Here is a 16,727-nt window from a genome sequence, read left to right on the forward strand (position 1 = left end):
AGGGAATACTGTGACGGGAGTGCCCGCCCCGCCGCAGGTGGAGCAGGTCCCGGGCGCCAGCACCGTGGACAGCGCCCGGCGCCTGCGGCGGACCAGAGCCGCCCGCTGCTCACTGCAGCGCCCTGCACAGGGAGAGGCTCCGGACCCCACCACAGAGGGCCAGGTCGGGGCCCCGACGGGGCGGCCAGTGTTTGGGAATGGATCTGATCCAGAGGGGGAAATCCCGAGCAAGGGAAGACCTAAGTAATGGTGTTGCAGGGAGAGCACTCGTTCCAAGTGTTGTGGAAATTGACACAAGAGGATGGGGTGGGGCCTCCTCCTCCCTCGTCCCCCCCCAACCCCCCCGCCGCCCCACCCCAGCAAATAAACACAACAAACAACTTTACGCAACAGACAGAATGGCTGAGTTTAATGCTTCAAGTTTTCCATTTCCTTCCACAGGGCTTTGTTTTAAAAATAACAAAATGAGGTAAATAAGTTAATGTATGTACACGTTATAAACATTGTGTAGGGTTGCGGCGGCAGCAACTCAAGCTGTTAGAGACAAAGTTGCTGCGGCGGTGACTCGAGGTCAGCCACCTGCAACCTGAGCCGATTTGTCGTCCTGAGGAGAATTCGCTCGCTGTTGGTGGCACGGGGTCTAGAAGCATTTGCGGTGGACGATGGAGGGGCCGGCCTCGTCGTACTCCTGCTTGGTGATCCACATCTGCTGGAAGGTGGACAGCGAGGCCAGGATGGAGCCGCCGATCCACACCGAGTACTTGCGCTCAGGCGGGGCGATGATCTGCAAGGCAGAGAGCGCGTCAGCAGGGCCGAGCCCGCGCCCCCGAGCCCGCCGCCGGCAGGGGGCGCGCGCCGCCGCCCACCTTGATCTTCATGGTGCTGGGGGCCAGCGCCGTGATCTCCTTCTGCATGCGGTCAGCGATCCCGGGGTACATGGTGGTGCCGCCCGACATGACGTTGTTGGCGTACAGGTCCTTCCTGATGTCGATGTCGCACTTCATGATGCTGTTGTAGGTGGTCTCGTGGATGCCCGCCGACTCCATGCCTGGGGGCCGCAGGGGGCAGCGTGAGCGGCGCGGGCGCCCCGGGCCGGATGGGCCGGGCGGGCCGGGCGGGCCGGGCGCGCCCCCGGGGCCCCGGCGCAGGCGGGCGGGCGCGACTCACCGATGAAGGACGGCTGGAAGAGCGTCTCCGGGCAGCGGAAGCGCTCGTTACCGATGGTGATGACCTGGCCATCGGGCAGCTCGTAGCTCTTCTCCAGGGAGGACGAGGAGGCGGCCGTCGCCATCTCGTTCTCGAAGTCCAGGGCCACGTAGCACAGCTTCTCTTTGATGTCGCGCACGATCTCGCGCTCGGCTGCGGGGGGCGGGCGCAGGAGAGGAGCCCTCAGCGCCGGCCCCGGGGCGCCCCGCCCGCCCGCCCGCCCGGCCCGCCCGCCCGCAGCGCCGCGCACCTGTGGTCACGAAGGAGTAGCCACGCTCGGTGAGGATCTTCATCAGGTAGTCGGTGAGGTCGCGGCCGGCCAGGTCCAGGCGCATGATGGCGTGCGGCAGGGCGTAGCCCTCATAGATGGGCACGTTGTGGGTGACGCCGTCGCCGGAGTCGAGCACGATGCCTGCGCGTGGGGCGGGGCGGGGCGGGGCGGGGGACACGGCGCGGTGAGCGGGCGCCCCGGGCCCGGCGGGCGGGGGGGCGGGGGGGGGCGGGGCGGGGGACACGGCGCGGTGAGCGGGCGCCCCGGGCCCGGCGGGCGGGGGGGCGGGGGGCGGGGCGGGGCGGGGGGAGCGGGCGCCCCGGGCCCGGCGGGCGGTGCGGGGCGGGGCGGGGGGGGCGGGGGGCGGGGCGGGGCGCGCGCTCACCGGTGGTACGGCCCGAGGCGTAGAGCGACAGCACGGCCTGGATGGCCACGTACATGGCGGGTACGTTGAAGGTCTCGAACATGATCTGGGTCATCTTCTCGCGGTTGGCCTTGGGGTTGAGGGGCGCCTCGGTGAGCAGGGTGGGGTGCTCCTCGGGGGCCACGCGCAGCTCGTTGTAGAAGGTGTGGTGCCAGATCTTCTCCATGTCGTCCCAGTTGGTGATGATGCCGTGCTCGATGGGGTACTTGAGGGTCAGGATGCCTCTCTTGCTCTGGGCCTCGTCGCCCACGTAGGAATCTTTCTGACCCATCCCCACCATGACGCCCTGCGGAGCGCGGACACCACGCCAAGGTTACGGCGGCCCCGAGGGGCGCGGGGCGACCCCGGCCACACGCGGACCCCGCCCGGCTCCCTCCGCCGGGGGCGCCGCCTGACCTGGTGGCGAGGGCGGCCCACGATGGACGGGAACACGGCCCTAGGGGCGTCGTCGCCGGCGAAGCCGGCTTTCACCAGGCCGGAGCCATTGTCGCACACGAGGGCGGTGGTCTCGTCTTCGTCACACATGGTGTCTGGCTTCTGCGAAGGACAGGGAGGCGGCGGAGATGCGCGTCGGCCGGCCCGGGGCCCGAAGGACACCCCCGCCGGGAGCGCGCGCCGCGGGCCCGGGGGCGCCCAAAGGACCCGTCCGGGCCGCGCTCCCGGGCTCAGGGCTGCGCTGCGACGGGAGAGGGGCACGGGGTCGTCGCGACCTCGACCTCTCGGAGACCGTCTCCCGCCCGGGCCCCGGCATAGGGGCCGCCGGCATTTCTCCGCCCTCGCGGCGGGCTACCTGCGGCGGGACCCTGGCGCCGGCGCCCCGCCTGTCCGCGCCGCGGCCGCCCCACCTGCCAGGCTAGGCCCGGCCCGAGGAGCACCGGCGCGCCCGCGGGAGGGGCCTCGGCGCTCGGGACGGGGGGCGCGGCCCCGCCGCACCCTGGCGGGCGGCACCTTTCCTCCCGAGGCCCCCCGAGGTTGTGGCCCCGCAGCCCTCTGGCTCTGGCCTTCGTCGGGAGGGCATTGCCCTCGGGGGGACTGACGCAAAGCCCGGAGTCTGCCGGGCACACGCTGAAGGCCCGCAGAGGAGCCAAAGGCGCGGGGGAGAAATTTGGAGACGTTTCCCCAAACTGGTGGTGCCGTCTCTGAAGGACCGAGACGGTGGCTCTGAGGACCGAGACGCAGGAGGCAGGAGGCAGGCCTCGGGTTGAGCAGTGGGTCGGTTGGGCTCCACCCCGGAGTTCTCCGGGCCCCCGCGGGGGTGCCCCGTCACCTCGCCCGCCCGCCCCGCCCCTCCCCCACCGCCGCCCTACCTGGGCGGGTGGCTACACCTGCTGCTCTCCGGCTCGGGCCCTGGTCGCCGCGGGAGGGAAGCGAGGCTTCTCTCGGCGCTGTCCGCTGCGGTGGCCGCTGGTCCTCGCGCTCAGGTTTTATATAGCCCGCGGGCGCCCCCCCCGCGCCGCCCCGCAGGAATGTCGCTCCCCTTCTCGAGCCATATTTGGGTGTTGGACACTAGAGCCCCCACCCCCAGCCGGCTCGCGGCCTGGGCCCCCGCCCGGGTCCCCTGCGCTGACCAAAGAAGGAGCGGCCTGGCCCGAGCCCAGGTAACGCGGGCCGGGCCGTATATGGAGTGTCTCCCCGGCCGGTCGGCCCCTCCCGACCCGGCCCAGTTGCCCGCCCGAGGGGACAGGGTGGGGCGAGGGTCACCGCGCGCGCCAGTTGAGTGGGTGCGTGCGTGCGCCTGCGCTCCCGGAGCTTGCACCTGTCCGACAGGCCTCCCCGCCCCGTCCGCTCTGCTCGCACCGGGCGCTCCGGAGGGTGCCTCCCACATGTCAACCCTTCCCTGGGCTTCCTCAGGCCCCCAAGGCCCCCCGCGCGGCCACAGGGAGGAGGGAGCCACGCCAGTGGTGGGACGGGAAGGCCGGGGGTCGCAGGAAGGCCAGGAAGGAGACCCCGCTCCCCGCCAGTCGGCTTCACTCTCCCTCCCCACCCCTGAGCTCCCCGGTTCAGAGCGCTGACCCCAGTCGGCCCCCGCCCCCGCCGCGGAGAGGGCCGCCGGCGGCGGGAGGGCGCGCAGCTGTCGCGGGCCGGACAACTGGCGGCGGGAGGCCGGAGAGGCGGGGAGGAGGAGGAAGCGTAGGGCTGCCGGGGACAGGCCGGGTCGGCGGCTCTGGCAGCGCCAGGCACACAGCCAGGGCGCCCGGGAGCTGTTCGCCTCGGGGACGCGCAGCGCACACGGGGGGCGGGGGGGGGGCTCATAGAGTGAATTTGGGGAGTGTTCTCTTTCTCCTGGACGGACCTGCCCCAGGTTGGGTGGGCCGAACTGAGTCCCCAAGTCCCCACCTCCTCGGTGGGGTAAGAGTGTCCCCGTCCTGGGGCTTCAGGGCAAGGGTCACACCCCACAACCTGGGGGTGGAACGGGTGAAGCGCCCTTACTAAATGAAGCCTTGCTCGACCTTTCCTCCCAGTAAAGAGGACAAGGACATTGCACTCTAGGATGGGTAGCAATTTTTCCTTCTGTAAAGGCTGAACAAACTCATCTTTATATTTAGAGGATGATGCCTTGCCAAGGCCAGGCCACTTCCCAGTCCACCTTGGAGAGTCACCATCCACCAGAGACTGGCTGAAGCGGTTCTATTTATATCACTGATATATGGGGATATGCCTTTCAAATTTTCTAGAAGGATTTGGATCTACTTATGGTAAGGTGGAGTGAGGGTCAGAGGAGGTTATCCAGTTGGTGCCTGGCTCACTTTTTTTTTTTTTTTTTGGCAGGGGTGGGGGAACCGGCACAGTCCTAAGGCTGCTGCAGAAGGCATAAGAAGAAACAATTTTCTGTGATGAACTCAGTGACATGCTTTGAGGGGGTACATCAGTGAGAATGGAATCATTCATTTTTCTGACGTGCTTAACTGTTCCCAGAATAGTTGCAATTCACATTTGGTGGTGGAGCTCAGCAACTGGGACAGGTGTGGATTCTCTGGAGGAGGGACACAAGAGCACATGTAACCCTCCTCTGTAGCCCACCTCATGGCAGCTCTTCCTAAAACCATCAACATCAATTAAAAAATAGTTTGATTAGTATGGGGCCTATGTGATGAGTATAAGGGGTGTGTCAAAAGCTACTGTGGATTCATATTCAACATTTTCAATTATTTTAGAGAGTGACAGAACTAAATTTCATTTTTAATACCTCATGTCCTGCTTTCAGTAGAAAAAAATTAACTGGCAAATGGGCTGTAGATACAATAGAAGAGGAAAGCTTAAATTTTGGCCCGAAAGTAAGAAGAATAGCTAGAAATTTGGTATTTTAAAGGGGAATGGGGTTGTCAATATTTTCCCAAACTCTTGCTCAGTGCAGTCCTCTCTCCTACAGCAAGCTTTCCTAAGCCCAGAGTCCAGCAGTTTCAAACACACAAAGCGATGAACAAAACACTTCCGGGATGCCTGGATGGCTCAGTGGTTAAGGGTCTGCCTTCAGCTCGGGGCCCGGGGTCCAGGGATGGAGTCCCCCATCCAGCTCCCTGTGGGGAGCCTGCTTCTCCCTCTGCCTACCTCTCTGCGTCTCTCACGAACAGATAAATAAAATCTTTTTAAAAAGAAAGAAAGAAAAAACAACACTCCCAAGGAAGAGGCTCCTGGTTCAGCAAACCTGGGGGAGCGGCCCTGAGAACACCCAGCCAGACATCTGCTCTCTGCCCACGGTTAGAGCTGTTTAAATAGTCTCTGCCCGGGCACTACAGAGCCACCCAGTACCATTCTGGTCTTGTTGAATTCTCATTGGCCTAGGGAACAACTTCACCAGCGAGTGGAAAAACGGTCTCCATACATGTACACTTGGGGGGAAACACACCAGTGCCCTGCTCTCGCCTGATAAGCGGGTAACTGCCTGCATACCCTTTTGAGAACTAAGTCGAGCTCAGCCACGTAGGGCGTGCCTGACAGCGCCGGCTTCTAAGTTTTCAGGTGCAACCCGGCTCTGGACACTCTGACAGGGCCCTTGCGTGCTCACAGCTCCCTCATCCTCAGCCCTGTCCTCTGAGCTCCTCACAAACCTGTATGCCCACCCTCGCTGGGCCTAAGCCTTCTGTCCTTTCCTATCGATTCAAATATGAATCCATATATAGGCATTTATATGCCTTCATATAGTTAAAAGCATATATGCTTTTAACTATTCTGAGGTAGACAGGTGAGTCAGTTTTAAAAATCAGAAAAGCAAGGCTCAGTGAGTTAGACCACATTCCCAAGTCCCACAGCTGAGGCTTGGACGACCCTCCCTCCCACTAGCAGTCAGGGCGGGGTGGGAACTGCTTTCCACCTTTCTTAAATACTCCCCAACACTTGGTTTGGTTCTGGAAACATAAGAGATCCTTAAGCGACCTTTTCCGAGGGGCCAAGACGTCCTACAGTGAAGTCAGGACTTCTGACCTGGCCATCTCTACCGGCCTAGGATTCCACTGGAAACATCAGCTCCCACCCCCCACCCCCACCACCAGTATCTGGCATCGTGTGTTACAAGCCTGCACTTTGCAGTGAATTATTTCTGGGTGTACTCCCCTCCACTCTGGCTACATGACCTTGGCAGCTTACCTCAAGAAAGACTCCATATTCTCAACTGAGGACACTACCTACTCCTGAACATTGACTTGAAGATTAGAATGAAGTGCCTAGAACACGGACACTCAAATAGTACAGTATCTTTCTTCTGAGCGTTTGGAGGAGGGGAGGGGGGTGAGATGGTACAAGAGGGGAGCAAAGGACATTCAATATGACTAGAACTGTTCGCTAAACACGTGTCAACATCAAAAACTCAACAAGAGTCATGTAATTTCACAGGAATTTGGAGTGCACACAAGATTTTTGTACAAAGACTTACTATTTTAGTATTACCTAAAGTGGCAAAAATAAAGTAAAAACAAAACAAAACAAAAAAACCAACCCAAACCATTTACTCTCAAGTGTAAGATCATTAAGGAGGCAGAGAACTATTAAATAAAGCATGGCGTAGCCATGTGGTAAAGTGTCATGTGGTCATTAACAAACTGGATGTTGGGCAGCCCAGGAGGCTCAGTGGTTTAGTGCCGCCTTCAGCCCAGAGCCTGATCCTGGAGACCTGGGATCGAGTCCCATGCCGGGTTCCCTGCATGGAGCCTGCTTCTCCCTCTGCCTGTGTCTCTACTTCTCTTTCTGTGTCTCTCATGATGTGGTTATTTAATTTAATTAATTAATATGTGGCTTCTTAAAGGGGGGAGAATTGTTTCTTGGGGGTGTGAAAAAATTTTAAATTAGATATTACAATGATCTGTGCCCTCCAGAGGCACAGCACATAAAAAATATAGTTAATCTGCAGTATTAAACTTTCACGGGGGTGGGGTGTGTGTGGACTGATTAGGGCAAAATGGGTCTAAAAACTCCTCAGGAATGACAATGGGAAAACGACTGGGGAACCCTGGATTAAGGCTACATGGAGTTGCTCACAATACACATTAGGTTATAGAACACACAGTATGCACAGTCCCAGTCTAAGATACATTTCACTTTTTAAAAGTTTTAAGTAAAAAAAAAAATAAATAAAAAAAAATAAAAGTTTTAAGTAATCTCTATATCCAATATGGGGCTCGAACTCATGATCCTGAGATCAAGAGTCGCATGCTCTTCTGACTGAACCAGCTAGGTGTCCCTCATATACATTTCAAACCTGTAACTGAAGCTATTTCTAGCTGGTGGGATTACAGGGGTTTATCTTCTTCCATATACTTAGAAAAAAATACGTTATACATTTCTACAGGTTTTTTTTTTTTTTTTTTTTAATTTTTGAATTAATTAAAGGTGCCTGAGTGGCTCAATGGACTGTGTCTTCTCAGGACATGATCTCAGGATTCTGGGATCAAGCCTAGCACTGGGCTCCCTGCTCTGCGGGGAGTCTGCTGCTCCCTCTGCCTCCCCACCTCATACTGTCAAATAAATAAAAATCTTTAAAAAATTTTTAGAATTACACAAAATTTTTAATATTTTGGTATTAATGAGTAGATTTTATGTAGAAATAGTAAAACTATTTTCTCTTCAGGCGTTCTCCAAGTTAAAAGGTCCAGGAATAAGCAGGTGGGACTACATTAATATTTTTGTAGTTCCTCAGCCTCAAAATGTACAAGTGTGCTGGATTACAACAGAGTAAGAAGTGAGTCTGATGGCATTATAGTGTGGCTTTCCTTCTGTTCCTGTTTCTAGAGAAAGAAATTCACCTCAAAGGAGAAATGCGCTGTACCATTTACCTGCAGGCCTAATGTGCCTGGTGGGTGATAACACTTCAGGACTCTGGTTCAGACCTCAAAGTAAAACAAACAATCCAGTTTTGAAATTTTCTTCAAAAATGAAATTCCTACAATAGAGGGTATCAATAGCTTTTTCCTTCTTCACTGGAGTTTCAGCAAGTCCCTTATGTATATCTCTGGTTCTGCCTTCATCCTTGACACATTCACAAATTCTTAAAACATTCAGCACACAAAGCTGGCTGCTCACTTTCAAAAACATGTTATTGTTTCATTTAATCAGGCTGCAAGCTGTGACTTTCAGAACAGCACAATGTGAGTGAAAAAAAAAAAACCTTTCCTACGTCAGTAAAATTTCTCTTTCCTTAGAGAACATGCTCACTTTTATAATGTCTTTATCAATTACTCAATTTATATAAAATCAATTCTTTGCTAAAGACTGTTGTGAAATTTTTTAAAATTTAGAAAAATTATTTAAAATCTTAAAGCCTTAATTTTACTATTACTAATTTTTAAAAACCCAACTATTTTGGTGCTAGGCTGACTACAAGATAGAGTTAGAAGAGTGAGCCTTTCTCTCCCTCAAATTAAGACTATGCATTATACTGCGACAGCAGTAGTGCCACATCATGCCATCAATGGGGCCAGGGTCATTGTCAGACTGGCTTTCCTGTCACACTAGGGATATTAGATTTGTGGCACTATGTTGAAGAGGGCACAATCCTGTATCCTCAAGAGCACATTATTACCTAAAAGGATCATACAGGCAAAAATTGTTAATGTCTATGTAGAACCAAAGCCTTGTCCTATAACATTAATAATTTAACAATTTCTTAGCTACCATTTGACAAGTTCTTCCTAACTTCCCTTAGCATCCATCAGTAAGTTCCTAACCTGGGCCCTGATGCTGTCCAACGCACAAGCTGCAAACAGAAAAAGACAAGGTTGCTAGTGTCTTTCCTTTCATTATTAATGTAATGAGCTCCATTAACCTGTTTTTGCCACCATGTTCAAAGGCTGGATTTGAAGCCTAGAGGAGAAGAGGGCATGATGGTTGTACTTTATGAAACCAGGAACAGGACTCTCTTCACCATATTTAACTTCTGACCTTTTCAGCTGTTGGAGCAAGTTGTTTAGTGAGCATTCAACTGGGCCAAAGTCTGAATATGCCAGCAACTCCCTGTCCAATCTCTGGTCTTTATTTGAAGCTGATAAAAACTGAGTGATGACATTGGTCAGAACAATGAAGCTTTGAGAACCACCACTTTTCAGTAAATCAGATGCCATTTTAAGAAAACTTATAATGGCTTCTAGCATAACACATGCTTTACATTAGTCAGACTGTGGTAAAGCTGGAATTCATTGTAAAACACTTTGAAAATATATGAAGTTAACTGAATTCCCGACACTGGAAGACTGTAGCTAACATTAATACTGTATACTTACGGTAACTTACAGATAGGTTAGAAAACACTGAAGGGTCTTATTGACTACTCTAATACTCTATTATTCATGTAGAAATATTTAATATCCTCCCAGTGAATTAATCAGTTCTCAAGCTCACATGAATTTTGCCACTTGTTTAGTCTTCTAGTCCTACAGCAAGTTAGCATATCTCACATCTAGCTTACTACATCTTTCCCACTAGCCCTAACCAAAACAGACATCACATACTCCAGATTCTCTTCAGGATATACCATCTAAAGTCACAGCAATTTCAGAGACAGTGCAAGCTTGTTCATGTTTAGTTACAGAAATGAGGCCTAGAAGTGCTCTGTGCATACAAGTAGCCAGAACCAGAGTAAGAACTCCAGAACCCCTGACAGAGAGAAAGAAAGGGTAGAAAGCATGGAAATCACAAGTGATGAATTTCAGATGGAAAAAGGGTAAGAGAAATTATCTTATAACAAAAAACCAAAACTAGTCACACAGCTGTTTTGTAGCAGCTTTAAAATATAGTATACAAAATTCAGCAACACGTTATAAAACTGTACAAATTTTTAGATGTTTAAGACCTAAGATTTTTATAAAGATAGGCTTATATTATATACATTTCCAGGAACAGTGACTGTTATTAGAAAAAGTTACATTTGTCCCAGAACATAATATTCATAGTTTGCTTTCAAAACAAACTCAAAGTAAGGATTGGACTTTAAGCTTCCAAGCTGGTCTGCTTGTAGGAGGTCCTTCACCTCTGGCAAGTATTCACTGAGCTGAATACCTATAAACACAAACACACAGTCCTTTTTTATTTTCATAAAACTCTCAAATGAATTAAGATGATTAATGATAACAACATCTGTGCTTCTATTTAAAATATAATCTCACTCCACTATTGGGAAATACTGTTCTAAATTCCTTCCACTGTCAAACACACTTGCAGGTCTAACGACAGGACATTGTTTACTTAGAGGAGGGTGCTTGAGTATTTTTCCGCCTAGTGGTCAAAACAGCCAATCCGATTAGTCTTTTAAATAAGATCTGAAATATTTTCATTTTTCTCTATAGCTTAAGTCATTTCTTCAGAATGGAGGTTTTCAACTAATAATCACCTGAAAACAAGTATTTCAAACAATTATATATTCAAGTATTTCAAGAATTATATATATTAAATATATACCCAATTATATATAGAGAGAAATAATTTAGCAGAGATAATACCATGAAAGCTAGCTATAGTGTCTCAAAATACAGTCTGAAATGAGACAGGAGAAGAAGAATCTATAAAGCTCGAAAGCCAATGAACATTGATTAAATGGAACTGCCGGAATCAGGATTTGTGTAGTTACAAAGAGGCACGTAAAATTTTCTCACTTGATAAAGAAAACTAGAAAAAATTTCAATAAGACAATATAACTTATCACATTAGCATTAAGTTCTCAAAATCAAATACGGAGTTTTTTTTTTTAATACCATCAAAGTGCCTAGCACCATTTTTTGTACTTGTTATATAATAAAAATCTGGGTTAATAAATGTTATGAGGCTAAATCCAAAATATTTATAGATCATTTACTACAATTAAAATACTTTCAACAAAGATTGTGCATTTTGTGTGTATAATGTACTTCAATAATATATAAAAACAAACCAAAAAATTCCATGTGGGTAAGTTAAACATATCTGTTGGATGAATACATTCCACAAGCTGAAGTTAATTGCTGGCTGTCAAAGCCTATGAAATTTGAGGCTATTTATCTCTCTACCTTCAGGATCTGTCCTTTAAAAACACTTACTACTGCATATAGTATTATTCTACAGTATTATTAAAAATTTTCCAAAAACAGATGTCCCTACCTTCTTGTTATAATAAATATAGATATCTTTCATTTGTGTATATGTATTTATTTACGTAATAGTTTCTACTTTTTTTTGTCCTTTGGTCACAATTCAGTAATTCTTTCTATAAAACCACAACTTTCCATTCCTGCTGCCCATCTATGATTTATAATCTAAGAATAACAAAAAGAGCAAAGTCACCTTTAAAAGGCACTAAACACTTACCTGAGCAATAACTCAATTCTGTGGCACTTTTATGAGAACAAGCTTCATGAAAAACATTGGATTTGAGTCCAAATGCTTTCTAATAATCTATTAGGCCCAACTGGAAAATCTCTCCAACAGCACAGAGAAATCAACTATATCCAGTTATTTCTTCATTTTCAAATACAGAAAAAAAGTCTTACAGGTGTTTTAGCTGTTTCTGAATTTCAAGTATTTCAAATACTTTCAAGCAAAAGTCAGGTTCTTTTGCTATATCTCTTAATTCATTTTTAATTTTTATTTATTTTGTAACAATGAAAAGGCTTGATTAACCTTTGTGTTATCTGCTTGTCTTTGAAAATGAATGCACTATTAAATCTGTCATGTAGGATGATCAAGCATTCCTTTTTCATAAATAAAATCCATATCGGGGATCCCTGGGTGGCTCAGTGGTTTCGCACCTGCCTTTGGCCCAGGGCGCGATCCTGGAGTCCCGGGATCGAGTCCCGCATCGGGTTCCCAGCATGGAACCTGCTTCTCCCTCTGCCTGTGTCTCTGCCTCTCTCTCTCTCTCTCTCTTCTCTCTCTATCATAAATAAATAGGGATCCCTGGGTGGCGCAACGGTTTGGCGCCTGCCTTTGGCCCAGGGCGCGATCCCGGAGACCCGGGATCGAATCCCACGTCGGGCTCCCGGTGCATGGAGCCTGCTTCTCCCTCTGCCTGTGTCTCTGCCTCTCTCTCTCTCTGTGACTATCGTAAATAAATAAAAAATTTAAAAAAAATTAAAAAAAAAAATAAAGAAATATCATAAATAAATAAATAAAAATAAATCTTTAAAAAATAATAATAAAATAAAATAAAATAAAATAAAATCCATATCAATTCTAGGCAAGTTCCAAGTTGTCTAGTCACAGAACTGTATTTTCACTGGATCACTTATAAAAAGCGACTAAAAATCTGAAAAGCAATGAATGCAAGGAGACCACCACCGATGGGCTGTAAAACAAAAGCTTCTGACACACAAATGGTTGAGAGTTTGCTTTTGTTTCACCTCCGAATATGGGGTGGTACGGTTGGTTTCACACTACCTTTCCAAGAGCCTCCTTTTACTTTCCCAGGGTAAGCCAGCAATTCTAAAATACAAGATGGCAGAATACAATCCACTACAGAGGAGCTGGGGCTTTGAATCTACAAAATACTCGTAGGCATTCAAAGGACAAGTGTCTGTTGAGTGACTACTACATACCAGGGACTCAGTTTGCCATGTTTTATGTATATTAAAAAATGTCTCTTGCATATATATATGTATAGAAAACTTTCAAATGTGTGTAAATGTCACTATGATGGATTAAAGTCCCATCCATTTAGGAGGACTGAATTTACAATAACTTATCACTGTATATTTTTCCCATGTGGTCCAAAAGAATGTCCTTATCTTTATGCGAAGACTGGTAAACTCTAAGCCTTATTTTTGCACATGGCCTGAATTTAGTATGACACATTTTGATAGAACATGATATAACAGGAGCCACATGTGTATAAAATGTGCAAAACTGCTCATCTCTAACACTCTCCATATGTTAAGTTCTCAGTAATATGAAAAAAGGTGAAGGTAACTACAGTTGATCTTTGAACAGCACAGGTTTGAAGTGCATGGGTCCACTTAGCTCCAAATTTTTTGGATTCGGTACAGTACTGTAAATGTATTCTTCTTATTATTTTCTCAATAGCAATTTCTCTTCTCTAGCTTCTTTTATTGTAAGAATATAGTATATAATACACATGCAAAGTTATGTGTTAACTGTTTATGTTATTGGTAAGGTTTCTGGTCAATAGCAGGCTAACAGTAGTGAAGTTTTTAGGGAGTAAAAATTTTATGTGGATTTTCAACTGTGCTGGGGGTCAGTACCCCTCAACCACACATTGTTCAAGGGTCAACTGTATCCTCTACTTCATATTCCCCCTTAGAATAGCTCCTTTAACTTGTGTCTCAATCAGCAAATGGAGTTTTGCTCACTATTTTAGGTAAAAAAACATATACAAAACATATTCCCTTGTTTCTTTTTATTTTGTTCCTAAAATGAATTTTAGAGTGTTAATGTCCAAAATGGATTTATAAAAGCATTTTATAATTTGTACTTAAGCACAGTATGGTCAGTTATATAACAAAAAGTTATTTCTCATTTATATCTCAAGTTTTCTATCTTCACAAGAGTTAACTGAAAAATTAAAAGAAAATGGTTACTTCTATCATACAGATTTTTGGTGTCACAACCAGTATCTGAATCCATTCCTTGTCCATCTTGAATCAACATGGAGACTTTGCCCACTGGAGTCCCCCGGGGCCTATGTGGATGGAGACTTCACACATGCTCCCTCAGCTGGGAGAGGAAAGGAAAAACCCCTTCCTTCATTTTAAAAAAATTTCTCTGAGTATGATACTGTTTAAACTGCCCTAGCACTGACACCTTAGCCAATACCCATTATTCTCAGATTTCTAAAACTGAGGAGCGATGATACAATTTCCAATATTAACAAACCACTTACCATCTTTTAAAAGTTTCTGTAAGATTTTCACAAATATACTGTCTTTAGATACTTCAATTGGATCATCCTTGCCATCTGAACTGGACCAGCTAAAAAACAAAATTGCAATGAGAAGAAAATGAAATAACAGATTATCTAAAATATAAATGACTTCTGTTTGCTCCTGTAGTTTTGTTTTGATGGTTGTGCCTGGCTGGAGAATCTTGAGTTTTGTGATACTGTTTCAAATTATTTAAATAAGAGAGGTTTAAATGTTGTATTATACTTAGAGTCTCCATATTAAATACAAAATGCTACACTTAGGTAGCTATTCCCCCAACACAACCATATATATTTAATGTCAAAACCAAGTAGTGAGCCATCTTTGCCAAAAAAATTCTGTAAAATAAAGTAACAAATCTAGTAAGGACTCCCAAGCATGATCTTCAGAGCACAAGTAATAGTTATAGTACTGTAACATATTCTACTTTTCATTAAAATAAAATAGTAGCAAGTTTTCTTTATCTAGTCTAGATTATCTATTGTTGAAACACACACACACAGATCCACTCACTACTTTGTAGTAATTAATGAATATATATATCCCATGATACCTTAGAGTTTTGTGGGGTTTTTTTAAAGATTTTGTTTGAGAGACAAAGAGAGCACACGCACAAGCAGGCGCTAGGAGGAGGGGCAGAAGGAGAAGGAGGCTCCCAATGCGGGGCTCAATTCCAGGACCCAGAGATCATGACCTGAGCCGAAATCAGGAGGTGGACATTTAACTGAGCCACCCGGGTGTCCCAATACCTAAAAGTTGTTTTTGTTTTTAAAGATTTTATTTATTTATTCATGAAAGACACACACACACACACAGAGGCAGAGACACAGGCAGAGGGAGAAGCAGGCTCCATGCAGGGAGCCCGACATGGGACTCAATCCCGGTTCTCCAGGATCCCACCCTGGACTGAAGGCAGCACTAAAGCGCTGAGCCACCCGGGCTGCCCTACCTCAAAGTTTTTTGTTTGTTTTTTTTTAATATATTTTTTAAAGGCTCTATTTATTTATTCATGAAAGACAGCGAGAGAGAGGCAGAGACACAGGCAGAGGGAGAAGCAGGCTCCATGCAGGGAGCCTGATGTGGGACTTGATCCTACGTCTCCAGGATCACAACCAGGGCCAAAAGCAGCGCTAAGCCGCTGAGCCACCAGGGCTGCCCCATACCTCAAAGTTTTTAAACATGAAGTCATGACAAGGAATTCCAGTCAAATGACAATACACTTTTTTAAGATTAGGAAGAAGAATCAAGTGGTTAGAGCCAGATGCGTTAGAGAGTGACCTCCAAGACCAAAGAGAACAACAATTTTAACTATCTGGGAGTGATCAGAGAAGAAATGCTTTAGTAAAAGTAGTAATACAATTTCTCATATAAACAGGAAAACTGTGAGTAGGAAAGAGTGTTAGCACTCAAGTTACAATCTATTTAAAATCCTTTTCCCAGAAATAATTCATCCTCACAAGCGATTATTCTTGTCTTTCACTGCCACCACCTTTTCTTTGCCACCCTTTCCCATGGAAATCTCCCTCCTCAGGAAGGAGAGGATTGTGATAGAGGTCTCACAGTAACTTATAAGAGAGTACTGATACGCTAATAAACTTTTTATTTAAAACAAAATGCAGTTTCTTGTTTAGCAGAACAGGCCCAACTTATATGAAAATCAGGAACATATATATTTCTGTGCAAACAGTCCAAATTTTAAAATCAAAAGTTTAAAATCAAAAGTAGAGGGGCACCTGGGTGTCTCATTCAGTTAAGCAACTAACTCCTGGTTTCGGCTCAGGTCATCATGATCTCAGGATCATGAGATCAAGTTCTGCATAGGGCTCTGTACTGGGTGCAGAGTGCTTGAGATTCTCTTTCTCCCAGTCTCCCTTTGCATCCCACCTCTGCTCTTGCTCACTCAAATAAATAAAATCAGAAGTAGAAATTTATCATACCTGTGGTCCTAAGTCCTTAAACTCTCCCTTTATTATTAAATGAAAAATTTAATTATTAATGCATGCAGTAAGGTTTTTTTTTTTTTTTAAAAGATTTATCCATTCATAGAGACATAGAGAGAGAGGCAGAGACACAGGCAGAGGGAGAAGCAGGCTCCATGCAGGGAGCCCGACATGGGACTCGATCCCGGGTCTCCAGGATCACACCCTGGGGCTGCAGGCAGTGCTAAACCGCCGTGCCACCAGGGCTGCCCATGCAGTAAGATTTTTATGTTATAATACAATTAGGTTATAAAACCATTTGATGTATGATATAATGTTCCTAAAGAATCCTTTTCCAAAACCATAGCTTAGATTCATACGATGAGAACTAAGAACTTACTTATCTCTCTGAAGAGCTTTGCAAAAGATTTCCAGTTTTAGATCATTTATGTTTACGTCTTCCTCCTTTAGAGTAAAACAAACAAATCCTCATTAAGTCCTGATTTTAAAAATATATGCTTAAACTTGAGTTAGCTAATTCTGCATAAATGACTGATTTACTCTAATTCATAATT

The 16,727-nt window shown here is 47.1% G+C and overlaps 2 protein-coding genes across 2 annotated transcripts in view; both read right to left on the bottom strand.

Moving 5' to 3' along the window:
• Positions 1-381: 381 nt before the first annotated feature.
• ACTA1 (actin alpha 1, skeletal muscle) lies at positions 382-3,359 on the bottom strand. The gene is made up of 7 exons (XM_041749656.1): positions 3,209-3,359; positions 2,298-2,438; positions 1,863-2,187; positions 1,457-1,618; positions 1,168-1,359; positions 867-1,048; positions 382-784 (listed from the first exon to the last, which is right to left on the bottom strand). The coding sequence occupies exons 2-7, from the start codon at positions 2,424-2,426 to the stop codon at positions 641-643; spliced, it is 1,134 nt and encodes a 377-aa protein (XP_041605590.1). The 5' UTR covers positions 2,427-2,438; positions 3,209-3,359; the 3' UTR covers positions 382-640.
• A 4,527-nt stretch (positions 3,360-7,886) lies between these two features.
• The window catches only part of NUP133 (nucleoporin 133), a 65,508-nt gene continuing 56,667 nt past the window's right edge, over positions 7,887-16,727 (bottom strand). The window contains exons 24-26 of the mRNA XM_041750122.1: positions 16,553-16,617; positions 14,194-14,282; positions 7,887-10,385 (exon numbers count right to left, since the gene is read on the bottom strand). Coding sequence (XP_041606056.1) covers positions 10,249-10,385; positions 14,194-14,282; positions 16,553-16,617 — 291 coding nt within the window. The 3' untranslated portion in view covers positions 7,887-10,248. The remainder of the gene's footprint in view (positions 10,386-14,193; positions 14,283-16,552; positions 16,618-16,727) is intronic.

Source organism: Vulpes lagopus, chromosome 3, assembly GCF_018345385.1.
Source record: "Vulpes lagopus strain Blue_001 chromosome 3, ASM1834538v1, whole genome shotgun sequence".
In the NCBI taxonomy this organism is placed as follows: domain Eukaryota; kingdom Metazoa; phylum Chordata; class Mammalia; order Carnivora; family Canidae; genus Vulpes; species Vulpes lagopus.

Bases quoted from the DNA above. Each gene is read 5' to 3' on its own strand.
- ACTA1 (XM_041749656.1), bottom strand. From the start codon at position 2,426: ATGTGTGACGAAGACGAGACCACCGCCCTCGTGTGCGACAATGGCTCC. The intron at 2,188-2,297 runs GTCAGGCGGCGC...CGCGCTCCGCAG, and splicing joins TGGGCCGCCCTCGCCACCAG to GGCGTCATGGTGGGGATGGG. The intron at 1,619-1,862 runs GTGAGCGCGCGC...CCCCACGCGCAG, and splicing joins CGCCTCGGGCCGTACCACCG to GCATCGTGCTCGACTCCGGC.